This window comes from Thunnus maccoyii, chromosome 12 (assembly GCF_910596095.1).
Source record: "Thunnus maccoyii chromosome 12, fThuMac1.1, whole genome shotgun sequence".
In the NCBI taxonomy this organism is placed as follows: Eukaryota; Metazoa; Chordata; class Actinopteri; order Scombriformes; family Scombridae; genus Thunnus; species Thunnus maccoyii.
In genome coordinates this window covers 9,032,417-9,049,687 of record NC_056544.1, presented here as the reverse complement: position 1 = coordinate 9,049,687, position 17,271 = coordinate 9,032,417, and the positions used below count along the sequence as shown (strand labels likewise).

General features: G+C 41.2%; 2 protein-coding genes across 3 annotated transcripts; one reads left to right on the top strand and one right to left on the bottom strand.

Annotated features, from left to right (window-relative positions):
- Positions 1 to 163: 163 nt before the first annotated feature.
- LOC121909058 (transcription factor AP-1-like) lies at positions 164 to 2,318 on the bottom strand. Its single transcript, XM_042429426.1, has one exon. The coding sequence runs from the start codon at positions 1,953 to 1,955 to the stop codon at positions 996 to 998; it is 960 nt and encodes a 319-aa protein (XP_042285360.1). The 5' UTR covers positions 1,956 to 2,318; the 3' UTR covers positions 164 to 995.
- Positions 2,319 to 7,154: 4,836 nt separating this feature from the next.
- Positions 7,155 to 17,201, top strand: fggy (FGGY carbohydrate kinase domain containing). Of its 2 annotated transcripts, XM_042429309.1 has the most exons (16): positions 7,155 to 7,264; positions 7,609 to 7,802; positions 7,877 to 7,988; positions 8,519 to 8,670; positions 8,863 to 8,951; positions 9,286 to 9,401; positions 9,565 to 9,693; positions 10,902 to 11,005; positions 11,569 to 11,676; positions 12,278 to 12,339; positions 13,142 to 13,304; positions 14,145 to 14,219; positions 14,349 to 14,469; positions 14,636 to 14,730; positions 16,605 to 16,666; positions 16,973 to 17,201. In XM_042429309.1, the coding sequence occupies exons 2-16, from the start codon at positions 7,620 to 7,622 to the stop codon at positions 17,052 to 17,054; spliced, it is 1,653 nt and encodes a 550-aa protein (XP_042285243.1). In that variant the 5' UTR covers positions 7,155 to 7,264; positions 7,609 to 7,619; the 3' UTR covers positions 17,055 to 17,201. The 2 variants fall into 2 exon arrangements, with proteins under 2 accessions (XP_042285243.1, XP_042285244.1); XM_042429310.1 differs by lacking the exon at positions 14,145 to 14,219.
- The last annotated feature ends 70 nt before the right edge of the window (positions 17,202 to 17,271 follow it).

Below are 17,271 nucleotides of genomic sequence, written 5' to 3'. Positions count from 1 at the left end.
CACACTGCACTGGTGACTCAATATCCCGTCCGTCCCAGTTCCCCCAATAACAAACACTTTCTCGCTGTTGCTTTGTAAGACTATTCACTGCTCTGATTATTCTTTTATGAACCTGCCTGCCGCTGATTTATTAATCAGGACGCACAGAAGTAGTCACACATCATCACGCGTGTCCAACATTTTATTTAGTCATATGTACAGTTCTGAAGTGCTCAAAATACAGCGTACAAATATTATTACAAAGTGTTAATTCAAGTCTAACATTAGTTACACCTATATCACAAAGTTGTATCAACGTAAGGGTTAAGAAAGTAAGGCAGTTTCTGTCAGTAAACGCTACACACCTATGAGTCCTTGCGTGAAGGTGTGAAACAGTTTTTGTTAGTGTTACTCTGTACATATAGTCGCTGGTGGGATACTCAGTGCTTGACTCAAGTCTAAATGCATAAATTGCTACTTGACATAGTGGAAGATTTTTTTTTTTTTTTCTTTTGCAGGGCAAGACCTGGCTCACAAACATCCCAAACAGGCTCTGACAGATTCTCTGTCAGGACGCAAGACTGCGTGGGCCATAATCAATTGACAATTACCCTATGGCAAGGTATGGACACTTGCCATATTACCTTGGCTTGACTGAATACAAGTTTGATCTTGTAGTTTTGGATGGAATATAAAAACAAAAAGACAGAAAGCTGTTTTGAAATATCTAACAAGTCCCGTCAGAGGAGTATTGTAGAGCAAATATTCCCTCTGAGCTGTGTGCGCCTTGATGGCCTCTGCTCTGTACAGTTCATCATACTGACCAATTACACGTATCTTGTCAGTCACCATGCGTTGCTCTTTACAGAAACTTAGTGGATACAGCCTGAGTGGATATTTTTGGTGGAAAACTGTCATTAGACGCAGGGACTCCCCCTGCAAGGCTGAACAGGCCACTTGGAGCCGCATTTGGTCCCCAAGAAATGTCCCTTGTCTTTTTTTTTTCCCTTGATAGTCTAGAAAGCTTGGAGCTGCTGCGTCAAGATGAGCTGGCAGCCGCTGTTAACGTGGTCCATGACCTTTTGCTTGAGCAGAGCCAGCTCGTCCCGGAGGACATTAGCAGAGGAAACCAACTCCGTGTTTTGGCTCTTTAGGTTTTTGACCCTGTCCTCCAGCCGAGAAATCCTCTCCAGCTTCCTTTTCCGGCATTTGGACGCGGCCACCCTGTTCCTCATGCGCTTCCTCTCCGCTTTGATACGCTCCTGGGACTCCATGTCGATGGGGGAGAGCGGCGGGGTGTCGCCCGACATCTCGGGCACCGTCTGCGGCTCCTCTTTCAGAGAGTGTAGCCGCGCTGCCGCCAGCTGGTGGTCCATGTGGCTGTGGGGCGGTTGTGGGGCGGCTGAGTAGCTTGTAGGTGGGTGCCTCTCGCCGGCAGGTGCGGACGCAGAGCCCACAGCCCGATTGAAAGTGCCCAAGTTAGTGTACTCCGGCGGCTCGGTGCGCACCGTGCAGCTGTAGGGAATCCCGCCGCTCTCTGACGCAGCGGAGCCGGATGCCATGTTGCTGGTGGCGCCGGTCTGTGCGTCAGGGTGGACGGGGGGTATCTGCTGCTGGTAGTGGAGCTCAGCCAGTGCTCTCACAAACCCTTCAGCAAACCCCTCCTGCTCGTCGGTGATGTTCTTGGGACAGAGGAACTGGGTCGGGGTGGGAGTCGTCAGCCCGCTGCACGACTGGATGATTAATCTCTCCAGTTCAGGCGAGGCCAGTTTCAGTAAACCGACATCGGGGGACGTCAGGAGATCCAGGGCCTTGGCGCCCAGCTGAGGTTTGAAGTTTTTCGGGTCGTTTAGGTTCAGGGTCATGGTCTGTTTGAGGGTTTTGGGGTTGAATCCATACACTCTCGGCCCGTCATGCTGAGAGTTGGAGGCATTCACCGCTTCGTCGTAGAATGTCGCTTCCATTTTTCTTGACATAAAGTTTTTGTCACCTTGAGGGAAGGCTTTTCTCCTTTAAAAAAAAAAAAAGTCCAAGATCGACAGTTTACATGTGTCCTGTGACTCTCTATCTCTCAACTGTCTTGTGATAGAGTCCGCCTATTGTTGAAGTTCAACTCACTTGACAACTTTGTGTCCTGAGAAAACTTTTCTCTCGTGAATCTCGCGATCATCAATTAAAAACCGTTGTTCCCCGCCGCCGAGAGTCAATGTTTTTACACCTAAGGATCCTCTTTGATTAAATATCCTTCCCAAAAACTAGAAACAGTGCCTGAATAGGGATAATACTTTCTATCACTTCCAACGTGGAGACGAACTTTATCCACCTCTAAGCTGCAGCTCTACTGAAAATAACAATGATGTCATTTTTACGGCTTCTGATTGGCCGGAGATGATTTGGCGGGTGGGGTTTGTCTAATGACATGCAGGTTGCTCTGACAACTGGCCATATCCCCGCCCCCCCGCGATGGCTTATGGGATTAGGTAATGCAGACAGTGGAGCAATGTACTCTGGGATTACGTAGTGTTTTTGAATATTTAGTTGCCCGCTCAATTATTAGTTACCCATCCTGGAGCGATGACTGCTCCAGATGGTCTGCGGAGTTTAGCCTTGATTAACATTCAGCAGCAAATCAATATTCTGTTAATAAGATGGTTTTATTCAAGAACACGTTGCTTACAGAATGTTAAGTTTCACAGATCAGATTTGAGGTGATGCTTTATCAAAACTGCAGTTATTAAAAATAATCAGTGTTTAATGGTTTCATAATAGATGAACCTGCTGATATTTTCTCGATTAATTGATTCATCGTTTGGCCTGTATAGCATCAGTTTAAAATGCTCATCACAGTTTCCCAGAGCAGAGGATGATGTCATCAACTGTCTTATCTTGCCCACTAACAAACAGTCCAAAACCTGCAGATGTTTAATTCAACAAAAATGTTTAAACAAGGAAGAGCAGCAGATTTCACATTTGAGAATCTTAAACAAGAGATTGTTGTGATGTTTTGAGTTAAAGAAGGACTTAACAATTAAGCAAATATCAAAATGGTTGCCAGTTAATTTTCTATCTGGCTTAATCGATCAGCAGCTTTAGTGTTTCCATAAATGTAGTCATCAGTCAACAGTTCAAAACGCCAGAGTCAGTGGTAAAGTTGTTAAAGTGGTAGGGAGAGAGAGGGGAGGTGAAAATGAGAGATTTAAAAATTTTATTAGTAGCCTACAGCTGTGCGGGCTTTGAAGTGCCTTTCTGCTTTCTTTGCAGTGAAATGAGGACGTGTGTTCTCAGACACACTATCAGCTTTATTCGCCAAGTATTTTGACGTATACATGTACCTTGACTGAGGAGTTTTCAGTGACTCTCACTATGACACAAAGATAAGCAAATTTAAACATACAACCATCACATACAGGAAAATAGATACAAAAATAGACATAAACTACGAATGGACAACAAACATGCCATATCTGAGCCTATATATAAGTCCAGTTGTTACTGTAAACTGTATATGCAGGGTTGTGATGTGGTCGGCACTGTAAGAAGTGCAATTAATTAACAGTGACTTATAGGACTGGACAATAAACTGAATCTAAATAATTACAGACACTATAGTTTTCTTTTTGTCTCACAGTATATTACAAATTCTAATAAATAGTTCAAATTCTATATAATCAAAGCGATAATGGCTCCACAGTCAATAATGAGATTCTAACCTATATATTTCTATATGCTTGTAATTTCTAACATTTGTCACACTGGTGCACCTCTCTGTACGTTTTTTCATATTTAAAAAATAAAATAAAATACTGTAGAAACACATTTCTGTAATAGAAAGCCTATAATTTAATCAGTCAGTTCAGAGCATCTGAGTCTTTAACTGGTCATATCTGTAATAACATCAGAAGCGAGTGACACATGGAAGGAAATATAAAGCACTGATGCATCACCATTACATTTATTGTTATCAGATTTCAGCCCTAACTTACAACTTTATGCTAATAATTTTTACATATTCAAACATGATCTTTGCTTGCATAATAACTCTCCTTTGCAGGCTATATGTTCATTATATTCTGTGGTTCACTCTCACAGGTGAACGTGAAGGTTCACTAATAACTGAAGGCTCCATACAGCTGCGGTCCAGTCTGTCTGGCCTCCCCCATTGTATTATTCAACATGTTCTCCTCAAGCCAACTATAAATAAGTTAACAGCCCCAGACAGCCCTGGAGAACCATAGCTGCCTGAGGTCAACGCTCTTGAGATGACATGTTGTCCTCACATAACAGCCACAACACCCATTTGGAAGTATTTAACACCCTGAAGTAGAAATCCAGCGTTGGAATGCTTTAGAAACCATTGCGTCTAATAGCACAGCTGTAATGAAGGCAAGTGCATGGCCTCAGCACGCTCTCTTTTTCTCTCTAATACGTCACAATTTCACACAGACATACTCTACAGCTGCTTGCTTCATATTTTGCTCGCTCCCCATTAAACAATACCACTTTCTAAGCCATTTTACACTCTATGTCTCCCTTTGTACACCTGTGTTGAGGCCCACAGAGCGTATTTTCCTATTAAACTACCGCTGTGCCCCGGCTGTGCTTCCTGTTTCTCTGTCAGCTTTTCCCCTCTGCCGGCCTGACGGGGTCGCCTTCAGATAACAGCGCTTTCCTCCTCCCTGCCCGGACCAGCTGTTTCCACTGCATGCAGTTTTTAATCAGGAGCTGAGCCTGCTTGCTTCCCAACAGGCCTGCTTTTGTTGTCCAGAGGTGGGATAGTCCACCATGGAAACATCATCATCCCCCCCCCCACCTTTCATGAGAGCAAACCACAGAGAAAGACTATATATGCATGTGTTGATGTATCAACACAGCAAAGTTTTGATTACCTTCAAGCGTGGACCGTGGGGACGCACACACACAGACACGCTGAGCGGTGAGAGAGACAGATGAGATTTCAAACACTGTCTGTGCAGTGTTTGTTGAAGACCATCTGTTTCTTCCTGTCCTGCTGCTCTGTTTTCTCTGTACTCCATCTCTGCTGATCATTCCTGGTCCAAACAACCTGATCATAGCCAGCGCCGTTTCCTTTTGACAGCTGTTTATCTCCTCTAAGAAAAGAACACAATGGAGGAAAGTGACGAGGCGGGATGCAAAGTAGAAAGTTTGACAAATCCAATCTTAGCGTGAGCCAGTGTTTTTTAATGGCAGTCTTTGCTTTTAGAAACAAAGTCCTAACAGTGCATCACTGAAACAGATAAATGGACTCTCTGTGTGCTTGTTGTTGCTGTTTTTTCATTGACTGATAAAATAATCATGATAGACAATGCCAGTGTCCTCAAAGTCCCCAAGAGTTTTATTTCCAAAAGTGGATCAACTAGACAAAGTGAGCAAAGCAATGTGTTTTTGTTTCAGATAGTTTGATTAATTGCAAATTTGTTTGTGAACACGCACCAGTAAATTACAAAATCAACTGAAGTGACAAGGATCAGAGTTATTAGTTGATCTTGAGACCTCATCTTGTCAAAAACTAATACTTAATATGATTTAAATTTATGTTGTGCTCACATGGTGCATTATCTTAATGAATTTGTTTATTGGGAGAAGACCAGATACACAAGGTAGAGATGGTGGTGTTGGTGGTAAGGATGGTAACACATTTCTCTTCACCTTTTCAAAACTGTCCAGACAGTTTTCTTTACTAACATGCAGCTCAGCATAACATTAAATCTTGCATGCAAAATAGACTTATACTGCCAAAACCTTTTTTCTATGTGTCAGGATCAACTCTTGACAGTGACATTTGATTCCCAAAGGTAACACTTTGTCTCACAATAAGCTAAAAGAACATTAACAACAGGTAGCATTATGATATGTATAACTACTGACTCGGAAGTATATTTCATTTATTCATGGAATTTATTAAAAACAATGGCACTTCTTTGTTGCATGGATTGTGCTACCTTACAGTTTATGTGTCACAAAAAGGAATCAGACATGCTGTGATATGCTTCAATATTCTTTACTGTATTGTTTTTTTTTGTGCCATTTTTGCATATATAATTACAAGTGCACAAAATGAAACTAAAGTCATTCCAGTAATGCAATACAAAACGATACATATTCACTATACATACATGTGTGTTTACTAGCTGATAGAGTATACTGTATGTACAGCATAGCTACAGATACAACAGTGCTAGTCAACTGTCAACACTTGATGAGGTGCTCAGTGTTGTATGTCCCAATTAGGAGTTTTATGTAATTTTATCTTCCTATTTATTTTTTGATGTAGCAGAATATACTAAATTGAAGTCAAATTTTCATTAAATTTTGTGTTGTTAGGTTTTGAACATCTACATACTTTTTGTAGTGTTGGTGGTGGTTAAGTTTGAGAGAGAAAACCGCTCATGAAATCTGAAAGAAATGTATGTTAACGATTGTAAAACCAATTGTAATGTGGCCCCTGGGCAAAACAATCGTTGTCGGGGCACTATTGAATTGAACTGAATTTGTCAACCCTAAGTTCTCATTAATAAGTCCAGTGCACAGAGCAGACTACACATGACAGCTTAGTTCCTTGTTCAGAGAAACAGAAACCTGTACTACCAAGCTGATATATCTCAGACTGAACTTAACTTGTTGTTATTTTCTAAAGCTTTATTTAGGAATGTGAACACAATATTTGACATAGATTTTGACACAGGGGCCCACTACAAGACAGGCCACAAAATTAGAGAATAATGTAGGATATTATACCTTAGAGTTGCAAATTCATACTAAAACTTAATGAAATGATGTAAAACTAAATGACTCACAGCTTTTGGGGAAGTCTTAAATCTGGAATTCCTGGAAGTCTGAAATCTCATTTTTTCCCCTTGCCCCTTTACTCCGGCCACTATGATTTGTTATGATACTCTTTAATGGACTACTATGGGAGGGAGTGACATATTATACTATCATATGGTGTTAACATCTCCCACAGCAGCCTGTAATGTACTATGTTTATGGATCTATAGGCGATTCTTTGTGTTGCAGTGATTTTTGCATTGTCCAGTAGTCTTCTAAAAAAACCGGACTCTACATGGATAAGATTACGAGGAGGGAAAGACAGAGAAATATATTTGAAAACCCCATTCATGACGGTACGGCTCAGCAAAGAAATGCAACTTTGTCCTTTTTGGCCCTTCTCGCGTTCCGTTAGTAAATAGCGTCCTCAGCTCAAAGTGCGCTCTAGAGAAGCTTAAAAGTAATGTTTTCTTCGCTGAAATAAGTGCTCGATCACCGGGTAAGTTCGGAGATGTTGTGCTAGCTGATGTAATTTTATCCTCTATGTTTGATCATGTCTGTTATTTGTATTTGAACTGTTTTCCGAGCATTCATCGGTGTAACATCTTTCAATCTTTAGCGTTGCTGCACTGAAGGTTTTCTTCAACTGAGGACATCAATGTCTGATCTCAAGATATAGACAAGAAATCATGTTTTAAAAGCAAATACACGATATACATGCGTTTATGTCTGTGTTTACCTACATTAATTTCGTAATAAGCGGTTAAATGTTGACAGTGGTTAATAATCAACTCCTGGATCTCCCCCCTCCTCCTCCTCCCCCTCCTCCTCCTCTACATTCAGGTCGTCTCCTCATGGCAGAAGTGTATTATGTTGGAGTGGACGTGGGCACTGCCAGTGTGAGGGCAGCTCTGGTGACCAGGGAGGGTCTGCTGAGGAGCACTGCGGAGGAGCCCATCAGCATCTGGGAGCCTCAGACTGACCACTATGTCCAGTCCTCCACTGAGATTTGGGAGAAATGCTGCACAGTTGTCAAGGTAGGATGAGCTCAGAGGACACAGTCAGTCTCTTCTCAACACACTGATAATGTGTAACAGTGTGTCTCTTTCAGAAAGTCACTCAGGGCGTGGAGAGGGGTCAGGTGCGAGGGATCGGCTTTGATGCCACCTGCTCTCTGGTGGTTTTGGACCAAAGCTTTCAGCCTGTTGCAGTCAATCAGGATGGTGAGTGAAACATTTCCGTGACCTTATAGCTTTGCTCCCCGACACATCACTCACACTTCAGTCCTCTTTGTTCTCGTGTAAGCCACTGAAGAAGGTGAAGATCTTTTTGCTGTGAGGAGCCTCCAGAAAACTATGAACACCTAGAGATATTTGAGCTTTTTGAAATCTTTCTAAAATGGACCATGTTTGGGCAAAAAACCTTCTAGTTTTTGAGTTTTGCTTGGTCAACATGTTTTAGTTTAATGTAAAAGGGTACTTTATTGATCCCTGAAGGTAATATCCCCTCCTCCACAGGGAGGTCATAGGTCAGGGTCAGCTAGACAGCAGAACCCCTGGGGCTTGTAAGATTCATGTTTTTTTTAATTAAGCAAGGTGGACACAGGGGCCAGAACACAGATACTCAGGTTGATTATATACTGCCATGTCATCTCCTAGAAGACCAATTAAATCTTTGAATTGGATCTTTTTAGTTTAATTCTTGCAGGTGTTAAAACATGACCGTCCTTCTTTTTCTCTCTTGGCCTCTCCAGGTGACGCACATAGGAACGTGGTGATGTGGATGGACCATCGTGCTTCAGAGCAGGCCGCTCGCATCACAAACACCGGCCACAGCGTCCTGAGCAGGGTGGGAGGGGTCATGTCACCAGAGATGCAACCCCCTAAGCTACTGTGGCTCAAAGAGGTGAGAGGTGAGCGAGGTCAAAACCGGTCATTAGATATTTTATTGTTGCTTTATTTTACTAGCAGGTCAGCATGTGCTTGGTGTTTGTTTTTCAGCTTTGCACACCTTTTACTGGGAGGCATCTGATTGACAGATTCTTCTAAGAAAAAAAAAACTGATCAGGACCACACCTTTCTTCTGTCTCTTCCTCAGAATCTAAAGGAAAGCTGCTGGAACAAAGCTGCTCACTTTTTTGACCTTCCAGACTTCCTGTCTTGGAAGACGACCAGCTCTTTGACAAGGTGAGCTTATTCTTGCTTACACATGTAATATGAATGTGTAATATGTGTCTAATACATGAATGTCGAAGTGGAATAAAAACGGTTCACCGCTGACAGTGAAAACCATATTATAACAAGATGTTTGTTGTCCTGCTGGAACAGTATCCTTGTATCAAATGTCTGTTTAAAAGAAAGAATGGCGTTGGCCTCGATAGCAGGGCTAATTCTAAGAAAAACTGTGTATTTTATCATCAGCTCTTTGGCCTTCACCAGATACTGTTTAATCTGACCCTGATGCTGCTGCTGAATAGATATTAATAAGCATGTTAAAGTCCTGTTCTCCACCCGTGAACAGATCCTTATGTACTCTGGTGTGTAAATGGACGTATTGCCCTCCAGAAGGATGGGATGTCAGTTTCTGGACCTCCATCGGACTGGAGGACCTCCTGGAAAACAACGCTTCCAAAATAGGTCACACAAAACAACAAAAAAACTCGCTATTTAGTTAAGATATTAAACAATACGCCTAAAATATAAAAATGAAATGTTGTAAAGACGTTTCTCTGACCATTACTACGCCAGAGTTCTTCTCTTCTTCTTCCATTAATAAAGCTGTAGCGTTTGTGTCATCCAGGCAGTTTGACGTGTTCTCCGGGGAGCCCGCTGGGGGACGGCCTCACCCAGGAGGCAGCAGCAGATTTGGGTTTGGACCCTGGAACTGCAGTGGGTGCTTCTCTTATCGATGCTCATGCCGGAGGCCTAGGTATCACATGCTGAACCTGTTTATTGAACCACAGAGATAAGATTCTTCTGTCGTCATCTAGATCCCTGCTAAATATACTGTATATTTTCTGAGCTGCACTGGGTAACTTTACAGGTTCTTCATGGCAGTGAGAGGAAACAGTTCAAAAAATGTAACTTTGGTTATCAGCAACATGAAACGTATCATGAGTGAGCTGTTGAGAGCACATAAAAAACACCAAAGGGATGAGGGAGCTAATGTTGGTTAGACCTTGTGTTGACATTTTGGTCTGTGACTGATGTAGAATGAAGGTCCTGGCATGTAAAAAAAGCATAACTACATGCAATAAATTTCAGGAAAAATTTGCAATTTGATCTTTATATAATTAAGAATCATGAGTGAATATCCAGAATCTCTATTCATTGCAATATCAAAACATCTGACAGCTGGATAGACCAACTAACAAAGTGTCACCACTATCCTTAGATGAAAAATCTTTTATAGTGTGGCTTTAGCATTTTTTATTTTTAAGATAATTTAATGGCATTTTTGCCGTTGTTAGATAGCTGACAGTACAGAGTGACACAAACGAGAGAAGGATGACATGACGTGATAGAATTGAAGTGTCTGGTATGACACTTGAGCTTTGATATTTTGGGTAAGAAATAAGCAGTTTCCTGGTGCCTGTTTGAAACGTTAGATACAGAGATAACGCTGCTGTATACTGTGTCTGTAAGCACTTTTTTTTTTTTTTTTTTTTTACCTCAGCTTCAGAAATCAGACCATCCTGACCATCTGGTTTTGTTCTGGGAGTTAAACTGTTTGTGAACTCTGCTCTCTGACCTGTAGCTGCGACCTCTGCCGATCACACATTGTTGTATCAGTCAGAGGTTAAAACACTCTGCACTTTTAGTTGTTGTACATGTCACAGTGATGTACACCCCCACGAGCCCCTGCACGAAGATGAACCCTCTGCCTTAAATTCAAACCAGCTTGACAAACATTATTCCAGCAGTTAGTGTCACTGCTGAATTCCACGTGAAGGTTAAAGAAGTGCTTCAAAGGATCCGAAGCTTTTGATCTGCGAATCATTGCTGTTTGTCCTTGACTGGACGCTAATAGAAGTTTTGAATACTTTGTTTGAAGTAGCGCCAAAAAATGTTTTTTTCTTGCAGAATACACATTGTGATATTGGAGCTAAATATAACCAACGATGTCGCTCATTCCAGGTGTGATTGGTGCTGATGTAAAAGGCTTTCACTTGCCATGTGAGGACCAGCCAATCACGTCACGTATGGCGATGATCTGTGGGACATCGTCCTGTCACATGGCGGTGAGTGATATACAGCTACGCTTCACCTGACTTCTCAGGAACAGCAAGAACAATCCTGTAGTGCGTTTTAGGCACATTTATTTTAGATAAACACTGTGACATCACATGCTGTTAATAACACGAATATGGTGTGAACTCCATATCTGCTCCTTTCTGAAGCTGTCACGCACACAACACTTTTTTTGAATGTATCACTGCATGACTCATACAAAACATCCTATAACGATTCATACAGTTCCTCATACTCTGAGGATGAACCTGTCTGATTAATAAACACTCCCATTAATGCTGCTTCTCAATTGCTCCATTCTGTAATTTTTTTTTTCTACACATCATCTTTTCAGTGCATTGGAGACTTAAATCTATCTGTTTGTAAGAGAAACGTAGTGAATTCTTGGCACATCTTCTTTTGCTGGTTGTCAATTGTCATTTGAAATATACAGAGCGCTGCTGATAGCTTGAGCAGTACCTATCTATTTGTAGATGTAAACTCATTTGAATGTCTATATGATTTATTGATATGCATTCCTAACTAAGAAATGTTTCACCTTCATGTGAATCAGATCAGCGAGCGGCCTCTGTTCGTGCCGGGAGTTTGGGGACCCTGCCTTTCTGCTATGGTGCCTGATATGTGGCTGAACGAGGGAGGACAGAGCGCCACAGGAAGGCTGGTCAGTCCACTGTAAAAGCTTCATGTACGGCTAACAAAAATATGAGATCATCCTGACCTTCCTCATGATGTATTTTAACAACCGACTGTATGCAAATAGAGTTCACAAGCAATCAAATGTGTAGCTTCTGTATACTATCATTCACCTTTGCTGGGGTCAAAAAAATCTGATTTGTTTAAATAGCTCTATAATCAGATGTTAATGTAATTCAGCTCACTCACATCTTAACACAAGGCAGATAAAACAAAATGATAGACATAAATAAGTAAAAACACCAAACATTTTCTGGCTTCTCAAATGTGATGATTTGATGCTTTTTCTGTTTCACATCCCTGTAAATTTGATACTTTTGGGGTTTTTTTCAAGCAAATGAAGCTGATTTAATACCTTACGTTGAGCTCTTTTAATTTGAATTGAATTTGTCATTATTTTTGACATGTTATAGATTAGATGATCATTTGAATTCAACAAAAACAATGAACACATGAATCAATATTGACAACAATCAGTAGTTGCAGCCTGACGAGCCTTTAACGTGACCAGCTGTGATCTATGATTCTGTGTCTTCTCTGTGTAACTGCGTTGCGCTCTCCTCCCTCAGATTGACCACGTGGTGAAAGGCCACGCCGCCTACACCCAGCTCCAGGAACAGGCACAGCAGAGGTCAGCTGACGCATTTCGGGCTCGGCTCTCCGAAAACATTTTAGCACAGCTGTCATCCATTGTTCATCTGACGTACAATAAACGTTTAGTGAGCTTTAGCAAGATTAGAAGCTTAGTAAGGTTGTGTGTTGTGTGTGTGTTACTCCCCAGATTCTCATCTCAGAGTATTCTGAGGAAGTTGCAAAACAAGTATTGAATTGCTTGATTTTTCGTAACATTTACCTAACAACGGGATTAAACTAAGTTTCTCTTGGCATAAAAATGTCTTCTGATTATTAGTTGGTCTGAATGTTATTACATCAGTGTGGCGAAATCAAGAATAGTGACAGTCATGCATAATGGACCCTTATTGCTGTACTCTGTAAAAAGGACCACCGTGTAGAGTGGCTGTTCATTTTCAAGTACATCCTGATGCTGCTTTATTTCTTCCAGTGTGGTTCAGAGAGCTTGAATCACCCATTTAAGAGAAATACTCATCTGAGAAACAACTATACAGTTCTATCATTAAAGAACATATTCCCTCTCTATTGCTAATTTATATCTGTTGATGAATATTTTAATATTAATTTCAAAACAGGCACTTTGACTTGTCATAGCAACACACACACAGGTGTAATTAATAACATTCATAACGACCGCTTTCCGTTCAGGTATGCCGGTTCCAGCTTCCTGTTCCTGTGCATGCTGGCCCACTGACATGGTTTACTGTAACACATGATGAGCCGTTGTTAATGTTATTGATCACACTTGAGCTTTTCCTGCTATGACATGTCAAATGACTTGAATTCTTCATTTTTCCCAGATTTCCCTTCACCGGCGAGAACATCTACAGCTACCTGAACAGCCACCTGAGTTCAATGGCTGACTCGCGTTCTGCTGTCGACCTGCTGGGCTCCAGTCTCCACGTGTGGCCGGACTTTCACGGGAACAGGTCGCCTCTGGCTGACCCCACCCTGAAGGGCATGGTGAGGGGACACGAGTCGAGGCTTGACGTGGCTTATGACATAAAATATTGATTGTTTACGTCGCTGGCTCACAGATGTGCAGTGGTCAGATGCGGAGACCCTCCTAGAACATAACTTAAAAGTATGTAAAGTGATCCAGAATGATATTTAGTAAAGCATATAAGTAATGTGAAGTTAGTCTTTTAATGTCCTCTCAAAAATCAATAAAACTTTCATTTTCCACAAGAGCTGCTACTACTATTACAAGTTTGATTCACACTTGTACATAGAACCTGTTATGAAGACACCAGTTAAACAAAATCTCCATAGGGGCTTTAGAGAAGTCTTTCTTTCTGAGGATTAGACGAGAAAATCAATGGCTCTCTCATTTCTGTGCGGTAAGTTCAAAGCTGGAGATGGGAAGTGATTAGTCTAGTTTATCATAAAGACTGGAGGCAGGAGGAAACAGCTAGCCTAGCTTTCTCCATAGTTACAATGGGCTGTTGTTATCAAAGTTTCCTCTTTTTTTTTTTTACCTTTCACTGACAACAGTTTACAGTCTCTGCTAAAATCCTCACAAAACATTCAGTTCTGATTTTATCAGTGCAAAGAAACTTGCTTCTTAAATGTCAAAGTGAATCCCAGTTGAAGACTGGAACAAATAAGTCACCTGAATGTTTTCTGTGTTCTGTAAGCTAATTATTGTTGGCAGGTCACGCAGGAAACCAGGGAGCAGAGTACTGGCGAATATTGTTTTGAATGAATCACTGGTGATTTGAGATGAGTGAATGCACTCCTCTGTTGCCTCTTATAACTGAGACATCTTTTCATTTCTGATATTCCATGGTTACTGTTTGGCAGGTGATCGGACTGTCTCTTTCTCAAACCTTGGATGACTTGGCTCTGCTCTATTTGGCCACGGTACAAGCCCTCGCTGTGAGTCTGATGTGTTTTGTTTTTCAAATGACTTCCTCTGAGCCTCAGTCTGACTCAGTCCTTGGAAGGAAGGGTTGTATTTGTTTTCTTGTTACCCTATTCCTCTTCTGTCTTCTTCTATGGTTTCAGCTTGGTACGCTTCATATTCTGGAGGCCATGAAAGAAGCAGGACATGACATCAGAACCCTCTTCCTGTGCGGAGGGTTGAGCAAAAATGCTCTGTATGTACAGATTCACGCCAACGCTACAGGTATAAAATCCTAACACGGAATGATGAACAGCAAATTAGCCAAAGAGACATTTCACCCACTATTACAAGAATTTCCACTTATACATCAACACGTTGTTATGAAAACTAACACATCTCCATTGAAGCTTTAGTTAATTTAACTTTTTTCCAACATCATCACTTTCAGGATTGCCTGTGGTGTTGCCGGACCAGATGGAGGCTGTGTTAGTGGGAGCAGCAGTCCTGGGTGCATGTGCATCACAGGACTACAGCACTATACAGGTAGAGTGACACACAGATATGGTACATACATGTACATGTAAAGAAAGGTCGGAAGTTGAGCCGGATCTAGGCGGGAATATGTTTTAGAGAGTTTATAAAATTGCCCCTTTAGAATTAGAAGTGTTCATGTTTGTAGTCCAGCAAGGTCACGTTTCAAATTATTTCACAAATATTGGGACGTGAATGTGACTACAGTGTAACATGGACCACTGTTGGTGATTAAAGGGAGAGAAATTCCACAATGGTCATCATAAAAATGTATTAGGTATTTCCAAATTTTACAAAATTTCACATATCCTCAAAATGAATGATTTAACATTAATTACTCAAACTTGTCTCTGGTGTGGATGATATAGTTTTCCAATAGAAGTATACTTAGACATCATGAATAGTTACTGTGGAAATTTGCATGTGTTATTTTATGCAAGTGGCATAAATAGTAAACTAGTATCCTGATGTATCCTGTGTATTGTGTGAGAACGGAGGCATTGTGTGTTGTTTTATACTCCTAGATGCACTGTGATTTGTGCATGTTGCATTCAACAGCTTTCCTTCCATAACCGTAAAATATCTGTATACGCTGTCAACCAAAGGATTTTACCATTGAACAGAAAAACTCCTGTTTATTCTTTCTATTATAGACACTTCAACAAAAACATTCTGACGCCAATGTGGTTTTAAATTGTTGATGATGTTTCAGTGTAATGAACAGAAGTTAGAACTTGCTGATAGTGAAGCAAAAATGGTTGCATGATATTGAAGAGAATTTCAAATTCGTTGGATAATTAATGAATTTACTGTTAAAGGGTCACTGCATCAGTTTAGCATTGCACTTACATAAAGTGAGAGAGACAGATTTAAAAAAAAAAGAAAAGAAAAGTCAAAACGGAGGCAGCAGAGGCTGAGATATCCTGACTTTTAGCTTCTGGTATGGGGTTAAGCTAAAAAGAAAACCTTGATCCTACATTTCCCATAATGCAACTGAATAGCATCCTCCTGTAAACCGCTGCGCCGTCTAAAGGCTCACTTCTTTGAAACCACACACTTCCAGTTTGTTACACAGACAAGCCCAGCATCAAGGTTATTTTTCTATCTTTGGAAATCTCCCGCTAGCGCCACAGAAGACATCAGATGCCTCTTTTCACAGGCTGTATATTAATCCTCTTAATATGTAACTTCATGTGTAAAATTGTTGGAGTGCCCCTTTAAAAAAAAATCCATTTGAAAAGGAAATGTAATGAAATCCAGGTGGAGCATGTGCTGTTTATATATAGCTTGCAATCCAATCTTCGTATTTTCTTTCCAATAATATTGACCTCAATAAGCCCAGGCCATATGCACATAACACCACACAGATCATATAATCACTGACTCAGTGCTTCCATCTGCTGGGTTCATTTGAAATACAAAGTATATAGCACACCGTTCTACTTTTGTCACAGAAGAGCCAGATTTGTGTACGATGTGTTTAAGATATAAAGTGTGTATTCATCTTTTGCTATCGTCCCTCGGCTCGGTCTCGGTACCAGAGCTCGTAGCCAAAGAGAACGGCAAGCCTTTAAGTCAGATATGCTAAAAATAAGACGTTATTGTTTGGACTAGGCTGCACCTGTCAACCCATTCTCAGCCATAACTACAGCAGGCAGTTGTTATGTCTGATCCCCTGAGCTGTACACAGTGAACTGCCTGGATCTGGTAGGTTCAGACAGCAGAGGGGCCCTGCGCTGCATAAGTCATACACTCAACCACACCAAAAGCGCCGCAGTCAGCTTATGTTCGTACTATAACTGGGTCACGGCCGGCCCCAAACTGAATGTGCAAAGCATGATTTATTGAGTGATATTTTTTCTTCTTCTCTACAATTCATGTTTTAGGAGGCAATGGGGAGAATGGCTAAAGTGGGGAAAGTTGTTCAGCCTGACCGTGAACTCCAAAGGTGAGGCAGAGAATTTATTTTCTCGTCTTTTTCAAACATTTTAGAAGAAAACCATTGCTGCTTTTATGGGCCCCTTGGAAAACAAGTCATATGACCAGTAAGAATTTTTGCTCTCCATAATTTTGGTGTCATTGTAAAAGCACAATTCATGATCCAAGTAGTCACAACATGTAACCGTTGTGTTAAGAGTAGGTTATGTTACATATCTGCACATTTAACTAGTTTGAAAAATCAAGTATTTAATAATAATCATGTCACATTACTGCATTTGATGCCTAACTGCAGGAATTGTACACTTTCTTTCAGCTTCTATGAGAGAAAGTACAAGGTGTTCCTGCGTCTGATCGCCCACCAGAGGGAGTACCAGGCCCTCATGAACCAGAGATGATGCTGCTGGAGGGAGGCGGTGGAGCTGCATCTGGCTCTGAAGTAATAGTGATGACATATGCAAACACTGGAGGAAACAAGGACAGACGTCTTTACCCTGCTGCTTTCATATCAGTACCAGTCCGGTGTTTTTAAGTTTTCTCAAAAACTCAGAAGAAAACAGCTTTCTGAGGTCGGATGTGTGTCAGGGGGCCAGCTGGCTTTGAATAAATTATATA